This window comes from Egretta garzetta, unplaced genomic scaffold (assembly GCF_000687185.1).
Source record: "Egretta garzetta isolate BGI_Z169 unplaced genomic scaffold, ASM68718v1 scaffold7, whole genome shotgun sequence".
NCBI lineage: Eukaryota > Metazoa > Chordata > Aves > Pelecaniformes > Ardeidae > Egretta > Egretta garzetta.
This window is the reverse complement of record NW_009260350.1, coordinates 975,288-996,462: the sequence shown is the minus strand read 5'-3', so window position 1 is coordinate 996,462 and position 21,175 is coordinate 975,288. Positions and strand designations below refer to the sequence as shown.

General features: G+C 37.4%; 1 protein-coding gene across 1 annotated transcript in view; it reads left to right on the top strand.

Moving 5' to 3' along the window:
* CCDC60 (coiled-coil domain containing 60) overlaps window positions 1–21,175 on the top strand; it is a 65,863-nt gene that overhangs the window by 23,303 nt on the left and 21,385 nt on the right. Inside the window, exons 2-4 of the mRNA XM_009642887.1 lie at window positions 3,619–3,702; window positions 6,331–6,422; window positions 20,448–20,627. Of these exons, the coding sequence (XP_009641182.1) occupies window positions 3,619–3,702; window positions 6,331–6,422; window positions 20,448–20,627 (356 nt within the window). The remainder of the gene's footprint in view (window positions 1–3,618; window positions 3,703–6,330; window positions 6,423–20,447; window positions 20,628–21,175) is intronic.

Here is a 21,175-nt window from a genome sequence, read left to right as displayed (position 1 = left end):
AGGGCTGCTTCTGTGCCGTCAGCCACCTGTGAGGGCACTGAAAGGGGTCACCTCCAGGTCCACAGGCAAGGAGCTATAGACAATTAGAGGGCATCGAGCTCCACCTGCTGCAGTGTTGCTGTAGTTCATTTTACCTACCGCTGCTGGATGGGATCTCAAGAAAAAATGACCGTAATTATTTTTATGGAAGAATTTTGGGTCATTTCCTCACATAATCTCACTTTAAGATGATGTTTCATGTATTACTTCATGATTTTTTTTGTTTGTTTTTTTAAAATTGTTTCTTACATATGGAGTTGTATGAGATTTTGTTACTTCACTATAATGAAAGCAGGAAATGATCACTGAAACAGGTCTTTTGATAGCTTAAAAGCCAATTAGATTAGCTATGATGAAAATCTTCGTAAGTCAGAAACACTAAAAACCCTGCAACACCCGAACTCCAACGATCATTCAGATTGTCATGATAATATATTGTTGAGTTTAACAAATTAGACATACCAGTATTGGCTTCTGTTTTTTATATCTGCACTGCAAATTAAAAACACAGTTCTCCTGTTCTATAATTATGTACAGTTACCATTTTAAGCTCAGATTGCACCTTTTCAATACATGACATTGTAGCAAAAGAATGTTGTAGAAAAGGAAGCTATTCCCTTCTGGTTTCTGTGATAAGGCTGATTGAATTGCATTATCAGTGCCTGGGTGGAGGGGGTGGCATATGTGATACCTCCCTCCCTAAGCCACTGTGCAGAGGTTGGGGAGATTCACAGCTCTTTTTTTCCTTTCCTCATGAACTAGCAGAGTTGACTGGCTAGAGGTAGGATGCAGGGAAATGTTGCGTCTGAGGAAACTTTTCTTCAGTGCTCTGTGGCCTTAGACACTTGCAATGAATGTAGCTAAATGGCTCCAGACACTATACCTAGTGGTCAGCATCCTAGTGCTTCCAAACCATTGAAATATTAGGGCTACATTCCACCACTCTTCCTTCCCTGGAGCAGCAAGTTATTCTGAGACTCTCAATTGGTTTTAGTAATGTCATTCAAGGTATTGCCAGCTGTAAAAGCAATGGTACCTGGCCATTGTCAACATTTTACTGCTGGGGGGGAATAGTGTCAGGAGCAAAGCAGATTGGAAATTCTGCTGAGTGCAAGATGCTTCTGCTCCAAGTTGAAATCGGATTTCTTCTAGTTTTCTCTTTAAACACAGGTAATGTGTGCAATTTGAAAAAAAAAAAAAAGTCCCACCAGTATCAGTCTGCTGGATAGCCATATGGGAATAGTAACAGAAAAGGAGAAAGAAGATTGAAGGATGTCCAAATCCTTAGGATTTCTTGGATTTTTCATTGTAGACTCAAAAAAAAAAGAAAGTGTGCCCTGATACAGGTCAAATATTGCCCAACATATGAAAACTTATCCAATTTTAAAACCGAACTGCATCTGAAGCAGCTTCTCTGAAGGTGTTTCACCTACAAACTCTTCTGTTCCATCCATCTGGCACCTTTCCACCTTTAAGAGTACTCTGAAATTTAGAAGGGTAAGTCAGAAGAAATAATTACTTATTTGCCTTTTAGCAGTATTTATGTTTTGGATAGAACATTTGTGTTCATGAATATATAGGAATGTAGTTATAAATATTTTCGACTTCTTATGCTGGAAATTTTTTTTTTTTTTTTAAATCTTATTTGGCAACTCATTTCCAAAATCTAGTCTACTTTTGAAAGCCTGTTTTCACAGATAAATCATAGAATCGCTTTGGTTGGAAAAAACCTTTAAGATCATTGAGTCCAACCTTTAACCTAACCCTGCCATCCCACCACTAAATCATGTCCCCAAGCACCTCATCTATCCTTCTTTTAAATACCTCCAGGGATGGGGACTCAACCACCTCCCTGGGCAGCCCATTCCAGAGTCTGACAACCCTTTCTGTGAAGAAGTTTTTCCTAATGTCTAACCTAAACCTGCCCTGGCACAACTTCAAACCACTTCCCCTCATCCTATCGTCCGTTAGCAGGGAGAAGAGGCTGACCCCCACCTTGCTACAGCTTCCTTTCAGGTAGTTGTAGAGGGCGATAAGTATTCAGAATCTGCTTCTTACTATAAATGGTTAAAATGAATAACTTTGATTTCTGGAAAAATATACCAAATATTGATGATTAAATTTATGTAATGACAAATACTTAATTTTTCCAGAAATCAAAGTAACAGACTCTCCATACTGACTGCATATTCATCCCCAGTAATCTCCTTGGATTAGATTAGCATTTCCTGTAGGTGAAGTATGGTGCTCACTCAGGCTGTAAAATGATTCCTCTCTTGTTCAGTGCATGAATGCGGTTTTCTCAGGCACTGAGGTGGGCTCTCAGGTATGTTGGAAGCCCTCTGTAAGCCTTGTGCTGATGAGCGGTGTCAGTTTGCCCTGTGTGTCTGCTGCTGACCAGTTTTGGTCAAGTGCACCCCAACTGCATGAAATAGTGGAACCTTCAGACTTCTCTCTGACATTTCATTAGTTCATCATTATACTCTGGATGCAGAAAATTTTCTTTCCATTCCAGCTACTTTGCGTTTAGAACCATTTTTGGATTTGCTTCTTGTGGGCTGCTTCAGTTATTATATTAGCACATTGGTGTTTGCTGTTCTCCAGTGAATGAAGATCCTGTTCCTTGCACTTTGAACCTTTGTTCTGCAGAAATGTTACATAAGAATATAAATTTGGAAAGAATTTTGTGCCTTCTCAAGTCAAGATTACAACAAGCAAAATGCTCTGCTCATAAATTTATTTTTTTTTAAATACTTGAATATTTCCAGGCTTTGCTCTGTTGTGCAAAAGCACAGCAATTATTTCATCCACAGCTCTGAGTCTGCTGTGCAGCCTTTTTTGTGCATCAGCTGTACCCTGACTATGTGGATGCGCCTTGCTAGGGCCTCCAGCTTTGCTTTGCTTGGAATCAATAAATGAGTTCTTTGATTTGAAACTAGTGCAGAAAGGAATTACTGTTTTCATATCCTTTTAGCCTGAGCACTGCTGAGTGATCTAAAGTCTTTTATTAATCTACCTATACAATTTTTTTTAATAGAGGGGAATATGTCTTCCTTCCACTTGAATAAACTGATGGTTGAAGGAGTTCTAAAAGTGCTTGTGTTTGACTTCAGGGCTTTTTATGAGTCTGTGCCTTCCTTGTGGGTGAAAGCACAGACCCAAGAATAGTGGTCTATCACAGTGTGTATCTTCAGGGAAGAGCAATTACAGGTAAGTAATTTCCTATTCCTGGTTTTGGAAATTGGATTTTCTTTTTATGTTAGACACAGTAGTCTATACAACAGCCTTCTAAGAGAAAAGTTACTTTTTCTAAGCTTTTAAGCATAGTAATTTAGAAAGAATGTATGCATTTTGCACAGTAGCTTGTCAGCAGGTACTTCATAAGAGAATCAATTTGTGCAACAAAGTTAGTGACTTCTTAAGTTTTTCTACAATAGACTAACCGTTGTTTTTGCTTTAGTTTGCATCTCTGTAGAAAAAACTTATTTGCACTACTTAATTTTGAAAATTACAACCTGCCATAGTATGAGTAACTACAAGTATTTCACGTATGGTTACACGGTTTTGTTCATTTTTTAGGAACCAGTAAACAAAGATATGCAGGAAGAACCACCCAAAGAAGTGGCTGAGGTTACTACTAGCAAGGAGTCTTTCAATCCAGAGGTGAGACAACTGGTGGTGAAGCTTTGATTCAAGATGGAGTTAAAGAAGGCAACAGACAAACATCATGTTTTAATTATTCACATAGCTATGTTTGCTGAATTCAAGGTTTAAAGCCTTACTGTACATAAGGAATGAGCCTTTTGCTGACTGATGAACGTTTCATAGGTTTTTATCTAGTAAAACTCCTTTGAAGGGATCAGAAAATTCCTGATGAGTGAGATGTAGGGCTCTATTGTAATTTGGTAAAAACTGTCTTCTGAAAATTCAGTTTAGCTGTGTTAGTTATTCCATGTGGCAGTTCTAGAAGATTGACCTTTAAACTATTGTAGCTTAGCACAGAAATGGCTAATACATTCAAAATTACTTTTTATTTCAAAAATTCATGTTTATTAAAGTACATATGTCAATATTGCTCATCCTTAGATCTCAAAACCCTGAAGCTGAAAGGGCTGTTCCTTTGGGTGACATGTAGAGCTGCACAAACTAACAGTTGTTGAAGATCTGGCCTATATCTGGTTTTTCAGCCTTTGCCTGATGTGACCTTAACCTACAATTTTAAATGCCTGGAGATAATTTAACTTAAGTGCCACTTTTTGGTCAGTATGGAACAGTTACTGTGGTGAGCCTGCTCTAATTCCTCCAAGACCACCCAAGCGTATGTTCTATTTGATGTGTATGTAGGCCTGTCAGACAACAATGCAGAGTTAGTGTAGTCTGTGGCTATCCCAAAGCCATTCAGGCCTTTTAAGTATACATAAAATGTTGGAATTAAAACACATTTTAATTTCTCTGTATGCATTTAACAGTTTACCTGAATTTTATTTGACAATCCAGCAAAAAGATTTAATTTTTTGTTGCACATTGTCTTTGTTAGCTTATTTAAAATCTGATCCATCTCCATTTTCTTTAGAACAAAACTGAATGCCAGGCAGATAATTTGGTCATAGTTTTTTTATAGATAGAATAATAAAATATAAACAAAAGAGAAAGGGTGATGCATTTGCAATTATATGAAAACTGACAACTAACGCTAATGATTTTTTAAATTCTTTTAAAAAAAGTTTTTAAGAAAACAAGCACAAGTGTTAGCCTGACTTCAGTATCCAGTAATATCTCACCTATCACAACATAAGATTAATTTCCTTTTTTATCTAACTCAAAAACCAGTCAGTGAGAGGTATTTCATATTTGTTGGAAGCTAACAAAGTTGAAAAGTAAGATGCACTGTGGAACTCTGCTAAAAGGTGCAGCTGTGCCAGCTGCTTTACTGGCAGAAGCACTCTGGCTTGAATACCAGAAACATTCCACCAACATGTTTTTTATTGTTTTTTTTCTTTTCAGTTCTCACTTACAATTATTATTTTTATCTATACATCTCATTAAAAAGTCTTGTCTTTTGTTTGTGCTTTCCAGAATGTTCTCTTAAGGTTAAAAACATACTAAGAAAGGGTGAAGTTTGCAGCTCAGTAATGTAATAGAAGCTGTTGTCCATACAGAACACCAATTGTTTCAACAATCAAAAACAGTATTTGGATGTGCACAAAGATTTGAAATAAGAGTTGTGGCATTTTCTCTACAGATCCAACTGAGTTCTGCAATATCCTATCGCATACTTTTCCAGGTGCATAGTAAAGGATCTTCTTTACTTCCTTTACTAGGAATTTATTTTTCTGGACACCTTAGGACACTTACGAATGCATGGAACTGCCTCAGGGAATACCTTAGTCTACATCTCGGTCTCTGCACACCAGCACTATGCCTCCCAATGGATGGCAATCTAGCCGTGCACTTTTTGCACATTGAGCACTGCCTCAGCTGCATATTTTATTACCTAACACATGCAAAACCACTGCATGTGCACAGCATGCAATCATAATTCTATGAAATTGATGCAGCTGTTCTCTGGAGACCCCAAGGGTACTTCTAAGCCAGGGCTAGTTCAACAACAAATATAAGCTTTCGTCTTCCATGTATTTCAGTTCTATAGCTGCTCAGAAGAAAAAAATGTTGCAGGTATTTTGAACAATCTACTAAATAGGTGATTTTAATTCCCTTCAGTAAAATCGCTGACCTAGTTTGTATGCTCATAAGAGAGAAATAAAATAATAATAAAGTCATGTTCTGTACTCTAAACCCAGCTATATCTGTAGACCCTTTCTTATTGTTTTGTTTTTAACAAATGTCAATCTCCTTGTTTTGAGTCTGATTGAAATTTGTTCTGTGTTGGGACTTTAAAAAGATTTCTCTCCCATGGAGAGTTTTTTACTTTGTTGATGCATAAGCGCTTGCATCAGTCATTCCTGAAGTCTAGGCCATTGAACAATCTCTTCCTGTCTTGTAATTTAATGACGCTCATGGGTGCTTAACTGCCTGCAAGATCTCTGTCAAACTTGAAGTCAACCAGTGAGTTAAAAGCTGTTGGAACACGTGTACACACTGGCATGCACAGCAGTATCGTATAAGACTTGTTTACAAGCTTGTGAAATGACACAATGCTGTCTCAGGTGATGACCATCTCAGAAAATATTTGGTGATTAAAACTGAACCCTGAGACTGCACATACCTTCTCTAAGCTAAGCTCTTCTTAATTAATACCATAATATTTATTTTCAATCTGATTATTTTCAGTCTGATCAATCGGAACCAACGAAGAGGGTCTCCCCATTTAGAGAAACAGGGAAGGAGCTGAGGACTCTTCGTAAAGCTCTAGCTCGCTCAAGGTAAGGGGATCCAGAGCACAGAGGAATGTGCCAGTCAAGGCTAAAGGAATCTTTTGGTTCTGTAGTGGCAGCAGTTAGATTATAGGTGAAATAATCAACTGTCCTAACAGCTTCAAAAAGATCATTTACAATTCTTCTTTTACAGGCTTTCAGTATACTCAAAATGTTGCCAGTGCTGTATGAGGAATGATTGTTTGCTCTGGTGGTATCGATACTATATTGTTTTAGTGGTTTTGGTTTTTTTGTAGAGGTTCTTTATAATTCTTTGTATTCTTTTGCATGACGCACTGTTGTGCCAAAATTAAGTAGTCAAAAATGAGTGATGTTAGGATGTATAATGTCTATTATGCACTGGAAAATCACAGTGAAAATATCTACCACTATTCTAGAAAATACCTGCATGGACTCATTTGGAATATACCAACCTGAGTCTCAGGAAGATGCTGACATGGAAGGAACAGATTCTTGTGCCCCTTATCTGATGGCTAGTGAGCTGTTACAACAGGACATGGATTTGGGATCCTATGTATCTTTTAGGCAGCTGAGTTTGGACAGCAACCACTATTTGGTTTATGGGACTGACCACAGAAAGTAGCTGGGTGTGCATGCTTTTCCTAGAAAGTATCTTCTGTTGCCACAAGGCACAATACACTTCTGTCCCAGCAGGGCATTCCTTATGGTCTCATTTGAAAAAAACAAACAAACAAAAAAAACCGAGGGAGGTCTATTGGGAATTGGCTTTAGCAGAGAGTACTCTCCCATTTAGGCACTCATACTCTTAAATGTACTTAGGCTGTGTTGTCACTCATGTTTCACCATTGTCTCTGCAGGTGGTGCTTAAGTTGACAAGATTGAGGCTTCAACATGCTTTTCTGTTGCAATCACACATTCTGATTGCACTCCAAACTTGCCTACAGAGACCATTCACTCTATTAGCTCAGTATGCAGTTTAGCAACTGTTTAAGCTAATAATAAGCCTTGCAGTAGGCGACTCTAGGGTTTTCTAAATATTCCTGGAACCTCCTAGCTTTCTTGATGTGAGTCTTACACTAAGAAACAAGATTCATTTGCAACTGAAACAGCAAGCAGCAGTACAAAAATTATTTACATCTGGTAAGGTTTAGTTACAGCCTGCTGCAAATAAAACTGACAAATTACCATTGCCAGCCCCAGCAGGGTACAGATTACACAAGTGTTTACACGGTTCCTAGACTTGTAAGTGTTTGAAGAGCATTCACTAGATAAAAATAGTTGAATTAAAGCAAGCAGCCACAAGATAGACATCTATATAAAAATAATGAAGTTAAATCTAAGCAAATACGGCAGTCAGGAGCACACATGATATTGTATCAGGATAATGTTGAAGACAAGTTAGGCTCTTGCATTGCTTGACTGAGATTAACTGCATAAAACTCAAGGAAGTTAGGGAAAATTAGCTTCTTTGCTTATACTACTGTAGAGGAATCAGAACTTTACATTTCACAATAATGTGTTTTTAAATATTCCCAAATTATTATATCAGAGCAATCTCTAGATTTTATACTAATTACTTGTGATAACATTAAATTTCACGTTCTTATCTTTTATCCTTCTCGGCATCCAATTATTTTTATTATTTGCTTACTCTGTTAATTCACTTTCAGTGAATTTTTTTGATAAATTGGCCAAAAATAGTAATAATCCATAAATAAAATAATAAATGCTATGTGCTTTGAAGGTTGGATAAGCTATTTTAGTAAAGCATGACTTGTTTTTGCCATAAATGCACTGTTAGTTATGTTTGACTGCCTGCGTTCATTGTTCATTGCTAAGTTTCAGTGGGATTGTCTCCTTGAGGTCAAGTTGTTCTGATGATAACCTGCCAAAGATCAGTTTACTATTTGATATATGAATTGCAGGTGCTTTGGAGCTTGCTTTTGGTTGCTTTATATTCTTTGCTTTCAAATGAGTAGGGCAAAAAAATACTTGCAAATGTTCTGTTGGATGTACCACTGTTGGTACTAAAAGTCTTGATTTTTTTTTTTTTAAGTGCTACCAATTTTATTTGTAGACATTTGGATGAAGCAAACTGGACCAGCTATTTCAGTAAAATTGGCAGTTTGAACAAATGAAGTGTCATTTTGTTAGTAGGTTAACATGAGGGTGTCTTGATTTGATGCTTGTTAGGAAATGTGCTTTTGAAATGCCGTTAGGAGCTCCATGGCCAACCTAGAGATGTTTAGGATCAGCTGAGCTCTTCCACAGCTTTGAAATTCTCTCCAGTTGAGTGGATTAAGTGTGAGTTTCTAACCGTATAATTGTAGAAACCAATGAAATTAAATTTGATTTTATAAAAGCCTAGATCATCAAGATTATTGTGAGTAACATGATATAGAACTGCTTTCGCAGAAGGTGGTGTTTTGGGCCCTTTCATGAGGGACTAAATCTGAAGGATTCAGTGGCATGAAAAGCCATGCTTTTCAAAGTTAACATTTCCATGGGCTAAAAAGCACCATGTAGGATAACAGTGGTACAAACTGAAGCTGGACATGATTTGTCCATGCCAGAAGGAGTGAAAAAAGTAGATTGGCTCTCTATACAATCTGTTTCTTCTGCTCCCTGTTTCTAAGTATTACAGCATTGTGTTGAGTGCTACGTGGGGAGGTCAGAAATGGGGTGTGTGTGTTGGGGGGTGTCAAGATATTGATCCTAACTTTTGGCTGTGCAGATAACTTTTTATGTACCATCATGCAAATCACTTGACCCCTTTGCGGCTCTCTCAAGTAACTTGGGATTGGAAACTAGGCTGTACCTGAACTAAACTTGCTGCGTAAATGTGTAGTTTCTAAATTGGCATGGATGGCAGAGTGTGAATGAGGATTGCTTTCAATACTGAAAGCAAAAATTCTTTTTTTTCATGTAGGGCATATTTTTTCTTACCATTTTCATTTATAATTGGCTTTTTTATTTTTAATCTTATTACCATTATCTTATGATTTTAGGAATGTTAGTTTGATATATTTTACAATGCCTAGCACTCAAGTACATGCAAGCATTGTCTTATTCATCTCTGCAGCACTGCTAGGTATTAGGTAGATAAATATTATTACCCCTATAGTAAATTATGAAAGTCAAATTGGGGATATAAGGTTAATATCACTGGAACAGCTACAATTGGAATTCAGGTGTCTCAGGTAAGTAAATGCCTTACTTATTCTTCTAGACTTGAGTGATGCCTCTCTTTCTCCCATTTTTATTTTCAAAAGTGGCTTGCTAAATTAGAAGCCACAGGGAAGGACTGCTTAAGAGATCCAGCCCACTACTCTGGGTGAGTGTAGTTGTTCCCTGTAACAGATGAAGTGTTTAGTCTAGCCTACTTTTAACTGAAGATACTTCTGTTTCCTGCACTGCATTGTGATAAATGCAGATTTGCCTTCCACTCAATTTTTAATGGTAATGCAATCTGCAAAATTATGTTAAATGTAGATTTTTTTTTTTTTAATGATGTGTATAGATTTGATCTGAATGTGTTTTGATGTCGTATCTTTTCTCTGAGTGATTAAACCCCCAGATTTTAGTCTTTCATCCCTGCTCAACTCCAGAAGCCAATACAGCTAAAGGGACAAACAAGATTTTATTCCTTTTATGTACATTATCGGCTGAATTGTGTGCTACATCCTGATCAGTTGTGCCTGCACCACACCCACAGAGGATAGTGATGTTGTGCCATTGTTCTTAAATATCTAATTTGGCTTGCAGAATCCTTTTTACTGCTGATGCAGAAGAAGGAAAGAACCCAACTCCACTTTAATATCCCAAGCAGAGTTTGAAATGCTGATAAGTAAGAAAATACCTACCTGTTAAAGCATCTACAACTCTGCCATCATCTTCTAGTCCCATAAATTTAATTCATAGTTGTGTTCAAAACTAGCTTCATGTGATTTCAAATGCCTGTGTGGAAATATTCCTGACCACAAGTTTTCCATGGCAATTAAAACAGATGGAAGATGAAGAAAGGGAAGACTTAATCTTGTGCTACTGCACAGATAAATATATATTTGCTTTTTACATTTACACCCATTTGTTTTTTGAAGATCAGAAGTTTAGCAATGTCAGGGCCTAGTCAAAGCCACTTAATACACTCAGCAGAAATGTGCTTTCTGTTCTTGTGTAGGCAATGGTCACATTAATACAAGTTTCTGGAAAACACTGTTGTCTGAATAAATGCTCAAATGAAGTTTGCCCGTCATATCATGTAATACCATACATTCTTTACACTGTAATTGCAGTAGTGATCCTGTAACACACCTAATATAACTTATTCTATTTACTGTGGCAATTAAATAATGAATCCCACATATTTTGTATTATTTAAGAAGTGATGTATGATATGAGCTATAATGGCCATTTTTAAATGTGAACTCACTTTCTGAAATGTACGGTAGCCAAATGACCCAGTGTGCAGAAAAATATCCAACTGACTTAATACCTGGAAATCAAAGGTATACGTTAACTGGTTGGGGGTTTTAAAATTTTTATTGTATTGTGTAAGCCTGGAAATTTTTCAAGTGTCATTGTACGATCTTCTAACAATGAAAATGTGCTAGCAATTCATCTTGAGTGTTTGCACAATGTTACTTGGACTAAATCTTCATGTAGAAAAAAGAACAGTAAGGGGAGCAAAGAAATCAAACTTTGGCTTTTCAACCAAATATTGAGATGTGAAGTTTCAGGAAAAAGAGAATTTCAAGTGAGCATGACTGCACTGCTGTTTTGGACCAAAGGACATGTCAGCAACACTTCTTAGTAACAATTTCAGACTATAGAAAAGGAGCTATTTTAGAAAAAAAGAGGCAGAGTGGAGAATGCAAGAAAGAAAGAAAACTGGAGCCTTCTCCAGGGCAGCAACTTTTAATTTCAATTAAAGCAGTCAGGCTAGCAGAGCAGTGTGCTAATACATACTACAGGGAGTCAGTGAATACAAATGACCTTTGTGGATTTGATTTTTGCGGCTTTTCCTCCTCCTGATTGAAAAGGAACACCCAGCAGCTGTCTTAGTTGGACGTTAATTGATACATATTCACAGGAAGTAGTGCCTGTGATCTTGCAGCTTGTTTATATGAAAGAGTGCAATGGAACAAACTGCGAGGAAGTTTTTTAATGATCACAGTGACATAGCACAGCAGTATGAATTTTAAGATTATCTCAATGTTTGAAGAGTCATTACTGGAACAGACTTAGCTGCATTCATAAAGCTTTAATATTCTACCTTACACATTAAAAGCATAATTAAACTGAAGATAAACCTTATAATTATGACCTCATACCTCCTCTCAGTAATATTCTCTTGTACTTTCTTGAGTCCTCATGATGATATAAAAAAGGATGATGACAGAACACAGAGGTTGCTTGAACTATTCATCTTTCAAAACTCATCATCAGTCACTAGTCCAAGTAGAAAGTCGTACCAGCTCTCCCTTACTGGTGAGTAGTACCCAGTCACTTCAGGGAGATGCCTGTCAGCTCTCAGATACCATTTTACCTAAACATAGTGTTAAAATGTGGGAAGGAATTTGCTTATCTTTGTGCAGCATAAAGTGAAAAACTATTTGGGAAATCTGTAGATACTGATCATTCCTATTCCTTTGTAGATCAATACATCATACCTCCAGTGGAGATTGCCCATGTAGACACAAAGTATCTCAGACTTACTTGGCTAAGTACTTCCCAATGTCAGATTCAGTGGGTGGAATACAGTATGGCAGAAAAGACATCCCCTTTGTCCTCGAGCACTCAAATATCTTTAGCTTTGAGCTAAGAATTATGTTTTGATTTCAGTTGCTATTCCTACTAAAACTAAGCAAACTCAAGAAGTGCAGCCCCTTTGAAATGACATTCAGCTCTGAGGGAGATCCTTTCTTATTGCTTTATTCCAATGACGTCTGTAAATGGGATCCAGAAATAATGTTAGGTAATCCACACTTGCATGAGGATGTATTGTATGAGAACCAAGAAAGTAAAAGTCTTTATAATTAATAACTTGTAGGAAGATGTAGGAACAATTACACAGCAAAAGAGATTACCAAAGCATTGGAAGTTTGTGGTTGTTAATCCATAATAAAAGCAGGTTGCCGTAAACCACTTCTGTAGACTAACTCAGCCCACCAAGACCATGTAAGTGTACTGGAAATACTCTTGTTGTTAAACACTGCCACAAAAAATAGTGCTTAAAAATAAGCATATTGCTTCAAATGAGACTAGCTGAAAATACTTTCTGTGTGTAAAAAGGAGGTGGGAAAGGTGATAGAAACTGGAAGCTGTGTGGTGACAGTCATCTAAGCATAGGTGCCCAGGTAAAAATGACAAGCTGTGGTCATCCTCAGCCGATGATGCCTAGGCATCCACAGCTTTGAGCTGCAAGCCCAAAGGGGAAGTGTCATTCCAATGTTCATGCCATTCCATGAGCCAGTCAAGCCTTTACTTGCAAAAAGAGCATGCTAAACCTCTGTACTGTGTTTCCCATAGTTTGAAGAAAATGGCTCCCATGTGTCTGTTTCACTGTGCTGTGTTAGCTAAAGAAAACTAAATGTCAAACTGCTGGCAGTTTACAGTGTTCAACTGGCTGCTTTTTATGTTTTAAATTAGAAACTGGATGGCTCTTTAAAATGGTTCAAGTTTCTTGAAGGCAGATCTCTCAAAATCGTTCTCCATGAAGAAAGCCCAGCCTCTGCTAATGCATTCTTTATGCCTGCAATAACAGTTAGACTGACTGTTACCCGAAGAGCAGTTTCCCCTACTTCTTTTCCTGCTGGTGGCTGTGTAGTTGACTTTAATACAAAACTGTTTAAATTTTATGATTGAAATTGTAGCTACTACTGGAAGATTTTAAATGGCAAGAAATGTGTTACTTTTGTAGTTTTGGTTATGACCTCATCTGTCCTTACCTGTGAATCTATACTGATCCTATTCTAATATATGCAGACAAAAAAGATGTTAGTGATTAGCGATTGTGATAGGTTGGCATTCCTTAGTGCATAGGGTTTACTGGAAGATACAGTGGAGTCTGTAAAACCAGGGAGGAGAAGCAACGTAGAGTTAAGAAGCAGAGAAGAGACTGAGGCAGCACTAACTGAGAAGGTGAAATGTTTATCCATCAATATTAGTTTCCAGTGTATTTAATACTTCATAATGTCTGTTGCTTGGAAACCAGTGTTTTGTGCCCTTTTGCTGCTTGGCAGAAATCACTCTAATTGGCATGTTTCTAGCACTGTCACTGCTGGCAGTTTGCATCATTTTATTTTTTTTTTTTTTTTTCCCCAGAAGCAAAAATTTTCTTTTACATGAATGATGGCTCACATTAATTAGACAGCAGTCATGGGCAAAGACAACCATTTAAGTGTATGGATGTATGAATCATTATCTCTATCATCAATCACTGGAAAGACTGCTATTCCTATCAGCATTTCTGCCTTTCCAGGCTGTTCCTTTGAGTCTCAGTCTCCTTTCCTTTTGTGCAAAAATGTTTGTTTGAAATTTCATAAGTGGAAATAGTTCATTGCTATTAGATTTTACTATCTATCTAAACACAAGTCTAATCCCACGCATTATACAAAATGACACATTGTCACTGAATGTTTGAACAAAGCTAACACTTAAAATGGGCTTTCTGTTATTTAGTAGTAAAATGTCATTGCTCTATAAATACCTTTATGTGGTAAGGCAAGACACTAGATCAAGAGGTGTGGTTTCCACTTTTTCATGAAAATCTTGAAGCAGCAGTATGTCCTGGTAGAGGATCAGGGACCTCAGTGAAGTTCCACTTAACAAGAAGTGAGATTTTATTGGCAATATGAACATAAAGTTGTTATTGTACATTCTTACAGCAAGAAAACGAAAAGCCCAGAAATCTGCAGATTATGTTTTCTTTTGAAATTTTAGTAATAGTTTCCTCACAGCTTTTTGGAGAAGAATTTAAAGCAAAGCCTTGAAATATCACAGGTTTATTTTTCTGCCCTTTATCGGTATCTGTGCTGCTCTGGAATCTCTCTTTATGCACTTCTCCAGAGACACCAAGGGCTGGAATCCTAAATGTGCCTACCACAATGAAAACATTTATAAGAAGATCAACAGGAATGGGAGTTACGGCATGGTGCAAGTGGAGGGTGTTTGTGTGTGTGCATGTCCTTGTGTTCTGGGACTTATTAAAAGAGAAAATGCTGCCCTCCATTCTTTCTAGGTTGAGAAGAACACATTTCAAACTAAAAATAAGCCAGGTTTTCAGTATGTCATTTTTTGTACCTCCAGGTAGCCAAATGTTTGCACTTCTCAGTGTTAGAGAACCTCTCCTCGTTTTCAAAGTAGAGGTTCTGCCTCATTTCACGATGGAAGCAGCATCTTCTATATTTTAATGTCTTTGTGGTTAATTGAAAACCACTCTGAGGCATCTTCAATTATGAGTAATACATTAATATAGTCACCTGGTGACATCTTTTATAAGTGTGGGGTGTTGTTTTGCCTGTTGAAGTTCCTTATTTCTTGCTGAACGGCATTCTGTGAACATACCACAAATTTACTCACGTCTTATGTTAACTTTACTTGTTCCTTGACTTATTTCATGGTCAGATTTTCATGTGATGATATGCATCTTTCCCATTATGCAGATCCTGGTTTTGTTTTTTTAAATAGAGACATTTGAGTACAGAATACTGTATTCATCTGCAGGAGAATAAAATGGGAATCTACATCTGAAATAATGTGGGTATTCCAGATTGTACGTCTTCAACTGCTCAAGACAGATGTTGGTACTACTTTAGTTCCCTGCCAGCATGGTTAATAGTTCACCATGGTAAATGATCACATATGTCTGAGTTTCTGTGGGCTAGTAACTACATTTAATAGATTTTAATGTCATTATCATCTGGTCTTCACTGAATTTAAGACTACTAGACCCAAACTTACCCATTTGGTTCTGTGTCATTACTCAACCATTAAATAGGAGTGGTAACCAGTGTGTTCCTGATTCTCCATTGCCTTGTATGTATACGTTTGCACCTCTAACTTAGCTGTAAACACTACCAAACCAGAATTTATAATTAATTTGCATTAGTATCTACACATTATGAATAGTTGCAAGCTTTTTCTGTCCACATGCTAAGCTTTCAGGGTATGACCCAGATGTGGAGCTGAACAGTAGGACTTGCTAGCTCAGGGTCTGCAGCATGTAAACTTAGTTCCATGGCTTTTGGTACCTTCAGAGAGTGGGTAGTATATGCACCTTGTAATAACTCATTTGAGTGTGTTTTAAATGAACAATGCACTAATCCTCATTTACAATGAGACTACCTTATGTCACTCAGGAAAGGTGTGAAACAATCTTTAATGTAAATAAATTTGAGACATGCTGGCACAGATTCACATTACAATGCTGAATGTGAAGCAATAAAGAACAGCAGCTCCAGTATTTCCTCGTAAGAGAATGGAACAGATTCTCCGCTGGTATAAATCGGTATCACCGTTCACAATTTACAAGAAATGCAGAGTTTGCTCTCCTATTGTTCTGCGTATGCTTTGTAAATAAGAAAAGCACTGTGTGCTTATGGATTTTCTTTTATATTGGCATTTCCTGCTGTTTCACAATTATTAGCTATTTAGGTGTTACAGTACCTTGTCAGAAAGTTAAAGGGCATATAAGAACCACTTCAGGTGTTAGAATTTGGCAACAGCTCAAATGGGGTCTGGTGTGTGTTAATGCACATCCACACAACATAGTATTTTGGCAGACTGGAAAAAAAAGTGTCTATTCCAACTGAAACAGCAGGGAGGACAGTAACATTTAATCAATTGAAATCTGATGAGAATGCAGGTGTTAATGCTTGGGGTCCTGCAGAGATTACCATAGGATCCTTAATAACTTGAGATTGTCAGAAATTCCATTTTATTATATGTTCAAGAAGACTGGCCCTCTAGTACCGCAATGCCCCCTAAAACTAGGTAAGGGCTTAGATTTCAAGTTTAATCCAAATGAAGCAAGCTTCCTGTTCTCACTGCTTCCTTGGGTGGCTATTTGTTTGAATTCTTCAGGATCCAAATACTCATCAGCCTCATCTGAGACTTGTGATGGGATCACAGCTCACGATGGCATGGCTGCAAATAATGCTAAGTGTTCATTTAGAAGAATTATACTGGTTTTTTTAATCCATGGTTTTAGTCTGTAATGTTCAGAATACAGTTTAGCTGTATTTACTGTCGTTTCAAAGTTATTGCCTCCTGTGCTTTCTGTTTTATACAGAAATGGATTGTTGTTGTGTAATTTTTTCTGCTGTAGAAAATATTTACTCTGAATGCTTTTAAGTGGCAGTGTACATAAAATTGCACTTGCTTTTTTTACCTGGGAAGCCTTAGCTCAATATTCAGTTTGTCACTAGTGCAACAAGTTAGGCAGTGCCCAGCTGATATTCACCTTGCAACACCCTCAGCAGGGTCTGGCCTTGTGCTCAAAGAGGAGCTTTTGCTGGTCTAGTAGGGAGTGTTGCAGATGTGAATCGAAATGCTTTTGTGAAAATAAAGGAAATGGCATTTAGAAAGCCTGTGCTCTCAGTGGCTTTCAGAGCAACGCCACGTTGGTTTTGTTTATATTCACAGTTGGCTATAAGCCTCTGGAAAAGGCTAAACTCTTTCTGTATACCTTCTGGAGTAGGTGTTTTGTCCTTAACTTTGTTGGTATAAAGGCTATATCCATTAAGATAAGAAAATTGAGTAAGTCATTTTATGAAATGGTGGCTAACAATTTCCATGTTCAGAGAAATGTGTGTGTAGTTAAATTGCTTGATAGATACACAGTTATTTTACTTACAGCTCACAATATTTGTTCACCATGATCATAATATAATGTCCAGCTTTGGAGAGAGAGAGAGAATCAAGCTGGTATAGATAGACTGCAACTTCTTTGCACCTCACAGACAGAGGGAGATTAGCAGGAAGGGTTAATGAGACTGAAGCACCCCAGTAACACCACCCACTGCATTGAACTCAGTTGCTTAGTGGAGGGGCAGCCCATGGGTCTGCAGCCTTCTGCCCATCTTTCTAGCAATCCTGTTTGGGGTGGAGCTATACCAGTTTACCTGAGCAAGGATTGGCATCACGTGTTCAGGAGCGCACGTCATTCCTTTAGTAAACAATCTCCCACTGAATTTGTTTGCATAGACAGTAGGTCTGAGGTTAATTGTAAAATTTGATCTTCTGGGACAAATACATCCTTAGTATGATTCCTTTGAATTCAGTGAAGGTGACCCAGTGTACTTAAACAAGGTATATTTAAACAGAGTGTAAAAAACAATCTACCTTGTCTTTACCTGGATGGAAAGGTTTCTGGCATTATTATTATAGCTTCTGTTTTTCTAGCACCTGAATTTTAATTAAGACAAATTTATTATTTCCTTTGATTTTGTGAGCAATTTCTTACTCAAAGACAGGCACCAAGAATCCCAAATCTTAACTGTAAAAGGTCAATTCTCCAATACTTCAGTGGCCTTGTATTACAATTAATTGATGAACTTGAGTCCCTAAAAGATTTAAAGAGTAATTTAATAAGTACATAGTTACACCAAGCACTAAAAATATGCTTTCAACTAATCTGTATGTGTAGTACACTACTGGGTCACTCCTTTGTGCATTTCATTGACCCTTACCTATAATAATATATTCCTGTAGAGAAACCTTGAAGTATTCCTTGGTACATTATTACTGCTCAGAAAACTCTTTTAATTTTCATGCTGATAAAGACATTATCTTAGAAAAATAAGACAAATCCTTTTGTCTGAATGGCAGTTGAAAATCTGTGTTATGACTACAGTTGACTGAAGCTCAATTACTTTAATAAATGTATTCCAAATTTCATCTCTATTACATTTGCATTTTAATGAACAATTCTCACCTACTTGTCAAATAGGCAGCCCAGCCAAATTTATGAAGTTATTGTATAAATAGAATGTTGTGATGCCAGAATTTAAATGGAGAAATATTTGATGTCCTATTCCAGCAATATATTGCAAATCTATAGTGTAGAAAAGTACATTGGTCACCTCTGTATTTTAATTTTGGGTATATTTTACTGTTTACCTGACGGGAGTCCATGAACCTTTAGGGTCATTCATAAATATCCCAGAGATAATTCTATGGAATTATGAGAGGATTTTTTTTTGTTTGTTTAAATCAGGTGGTTATTACAGCTTTTCTGTATGCTCCATTTTTGTTAATTCTATCTTATTTCTTTTTCTGTACTTGGAGACTGTGGAACTACTCCTTGTAATACCAGGGATTTCCTTGAAGTCATAGACTAAAAATGTTCATTCACAAGTGTGCATAATGTTGTCTATTCTTACTGGTATATGAGAATGATCATTGATTTTGGTATACGCCTATTAAAGTCTTCTGTATTAGATAAACCCTAAAAAAATGTACTGATTGTACTTGCCATTTGTGCTTCTTTCTCCAGTAATACTGGTTATGGCTGTTAGTGTAAAAGAACTTTCTAGTTTATAATTATCTTTCTCCACCACTTGTCTTTGACTCATGTAATAACCTCATTGTTCACTATCTGTGGCATTATAATGCACAGCTACAGCAGGGGTTTTGATCTTTAAGAAGGAATAATTACATTAGAGCATGCAGAAATATAGAAGAAGCACTATGAGGGGGGAAAAAATATTTTTACATACAAATATCTTGATAGTTGACAGAAAGGAGAGAGAGAAAACTACTGGAAAAGGACATAAAGCAAGAATTTGAGGTCATTAAAAGTTTTCTAGTATTCCAAGAGAAGTCTGTTATGCAAAATACTAGGTTCTAATGAAAAACGTTAAGCTAGTCTGATGTGACTCTGAAATCGTTATGTTTTATTAAAGCATGCAGCATTTCTTATCAGGGACATCTTATTTTCTTATCTTCCCCCCACCCCAAAGTTAATGTAGAAATATCTAGCAGACAGATAATCTACCTGAACTGGAAATGTTTTCAGGCTTCTATTTATAGTTGCTGGACTTAAAAAATATTGTCAACAAAACCAAAAACTCAATCCCAAAACCATTAAATTGTGCAAGTGGTTTTCCATCAAGGGAAGCAAGGAGAGAGTAAACTGCTCCCCTTGAGAACTAGTGAATTCAGAGCCTGAAATTTGCACCCTATATGACCTTCAGGTGCTTTAATACATGTCTGGTAAGAAAAGGGAGTTATTACTTGTCAGTAGAACAAATGAGACCCAGCTTTCAAGCCTAGATTGTGTTTGAAAGAATCAATACAGCCTGATGACACTTGATTCAAAACTCAGCAACACATTAACTTAAAGGGATGTGTCCTATGCCTGGATAGTATGCTTGTCTGGCTTGGATCAGCTGCTACCTTCTTGCTAACGTTTTAATCAAAGGCTGTAGAGTAATTGCGTGCCATATCCCTTTCACTGCCCTAGCTCACCTTTTCTTTTTTTTTTTTTTTTTTTTTTTTTTACCTCTGTTGTCATCCTTCAGGGAGTGCATTATGTGGTTTCTTCTTTATTTTCTTCTCTTGCAGCAATACCCTGCCTGTTGTCTTCAGTTCACTCACAGGCTTCACTGGCCCCTTCCCCGTTACTGGCAATGCAGCCTTCTGACAGCAGCTGGAATTTAGCAGCTAACAAGTAGCTTCAGGGCAGTGCCTGTCAGGCTGTGACAACTGAGTTAAGACAGTGAGGGGCCTAATGGTCATTGGCTGCTATAAATTAGAATTAGGCAGACAGTTTTTAAATCAAGTAGTGGACAAAGTGAAGCTGAGTTCAAGACATCCAATAGTTAACCTGTGTGGTGCTGAAAGAGGTAAGGGAAAGATCTCCCAGTTCATATCAGGGAATTGTTGTCCTTTGTTAACATATTGCAGAAGGAAATACTAATGTTGAACTCTTGAATATGGAAGAATGTGAAATCTCTATTAAAAATTAAGCTGATGGGCAACAGAGAAATTGATTAGTTTGATAGTGTGTCTTTAGTACACTGATCAACTTGTGATGATTTTTGGCAGGCGTCATATTAATGCTGTGAAGCAAGGTGGGGAATACTTTCATATACTTCGCCAAGAATCACTGGAGAGGAAGAACACTCTGAAAGCAGCACAGCAGGCTCAGGGCATGAGATGGACAACTGAGTTCCAGCCACCCAAATTCTCTTCTGATGCAGAGGAGTCAGAGGAAGAAAGAAACACGTAAGTCAACCCAGAGGGCTTTTGCTGGTCTGAGGGCATTAGTTTTAAATAGCAACAATTTCCAGTTTCTGTCATTACTTGGTACTGAGGCAGAATATTACTACTTGCTGAACTTAGAAAGAGAAAATGCTTAAAATCTGGGTAAGTGAGCAGATATGAATTTAGCAAGTATGGAAAAAAAGATGCTTGAGGTGCCACTTAAAAAGGAGGAAGTTTGGAAGGCAGGAGGTTAGTGAACTCAAAAGAGGTTTCATAGCTAATTCAGAACTGATTCTCCAAGGAAAAAAAGAGGAGGCCTGGAGAGTTTGTGCCATGCTTTTATTCCCACAATGGGACCCCGCACCATTAGGAATGAAAAACAATTGCATTCAGCAGAATAAGTGGCTTAGCTCACAGAGTGGGTTTCTTTGCTAGTTCAGACCTATTATTCACTACCTTCTTCAGGTTTTCTCTCCATTTGCTCATTAGATAATCTTCAATCCTTTGGCTCACGCTGGTCTTCTCAGTGCACCTCTAATGCCTGTTGTAACGCTGTAGTTGTCTTGTCA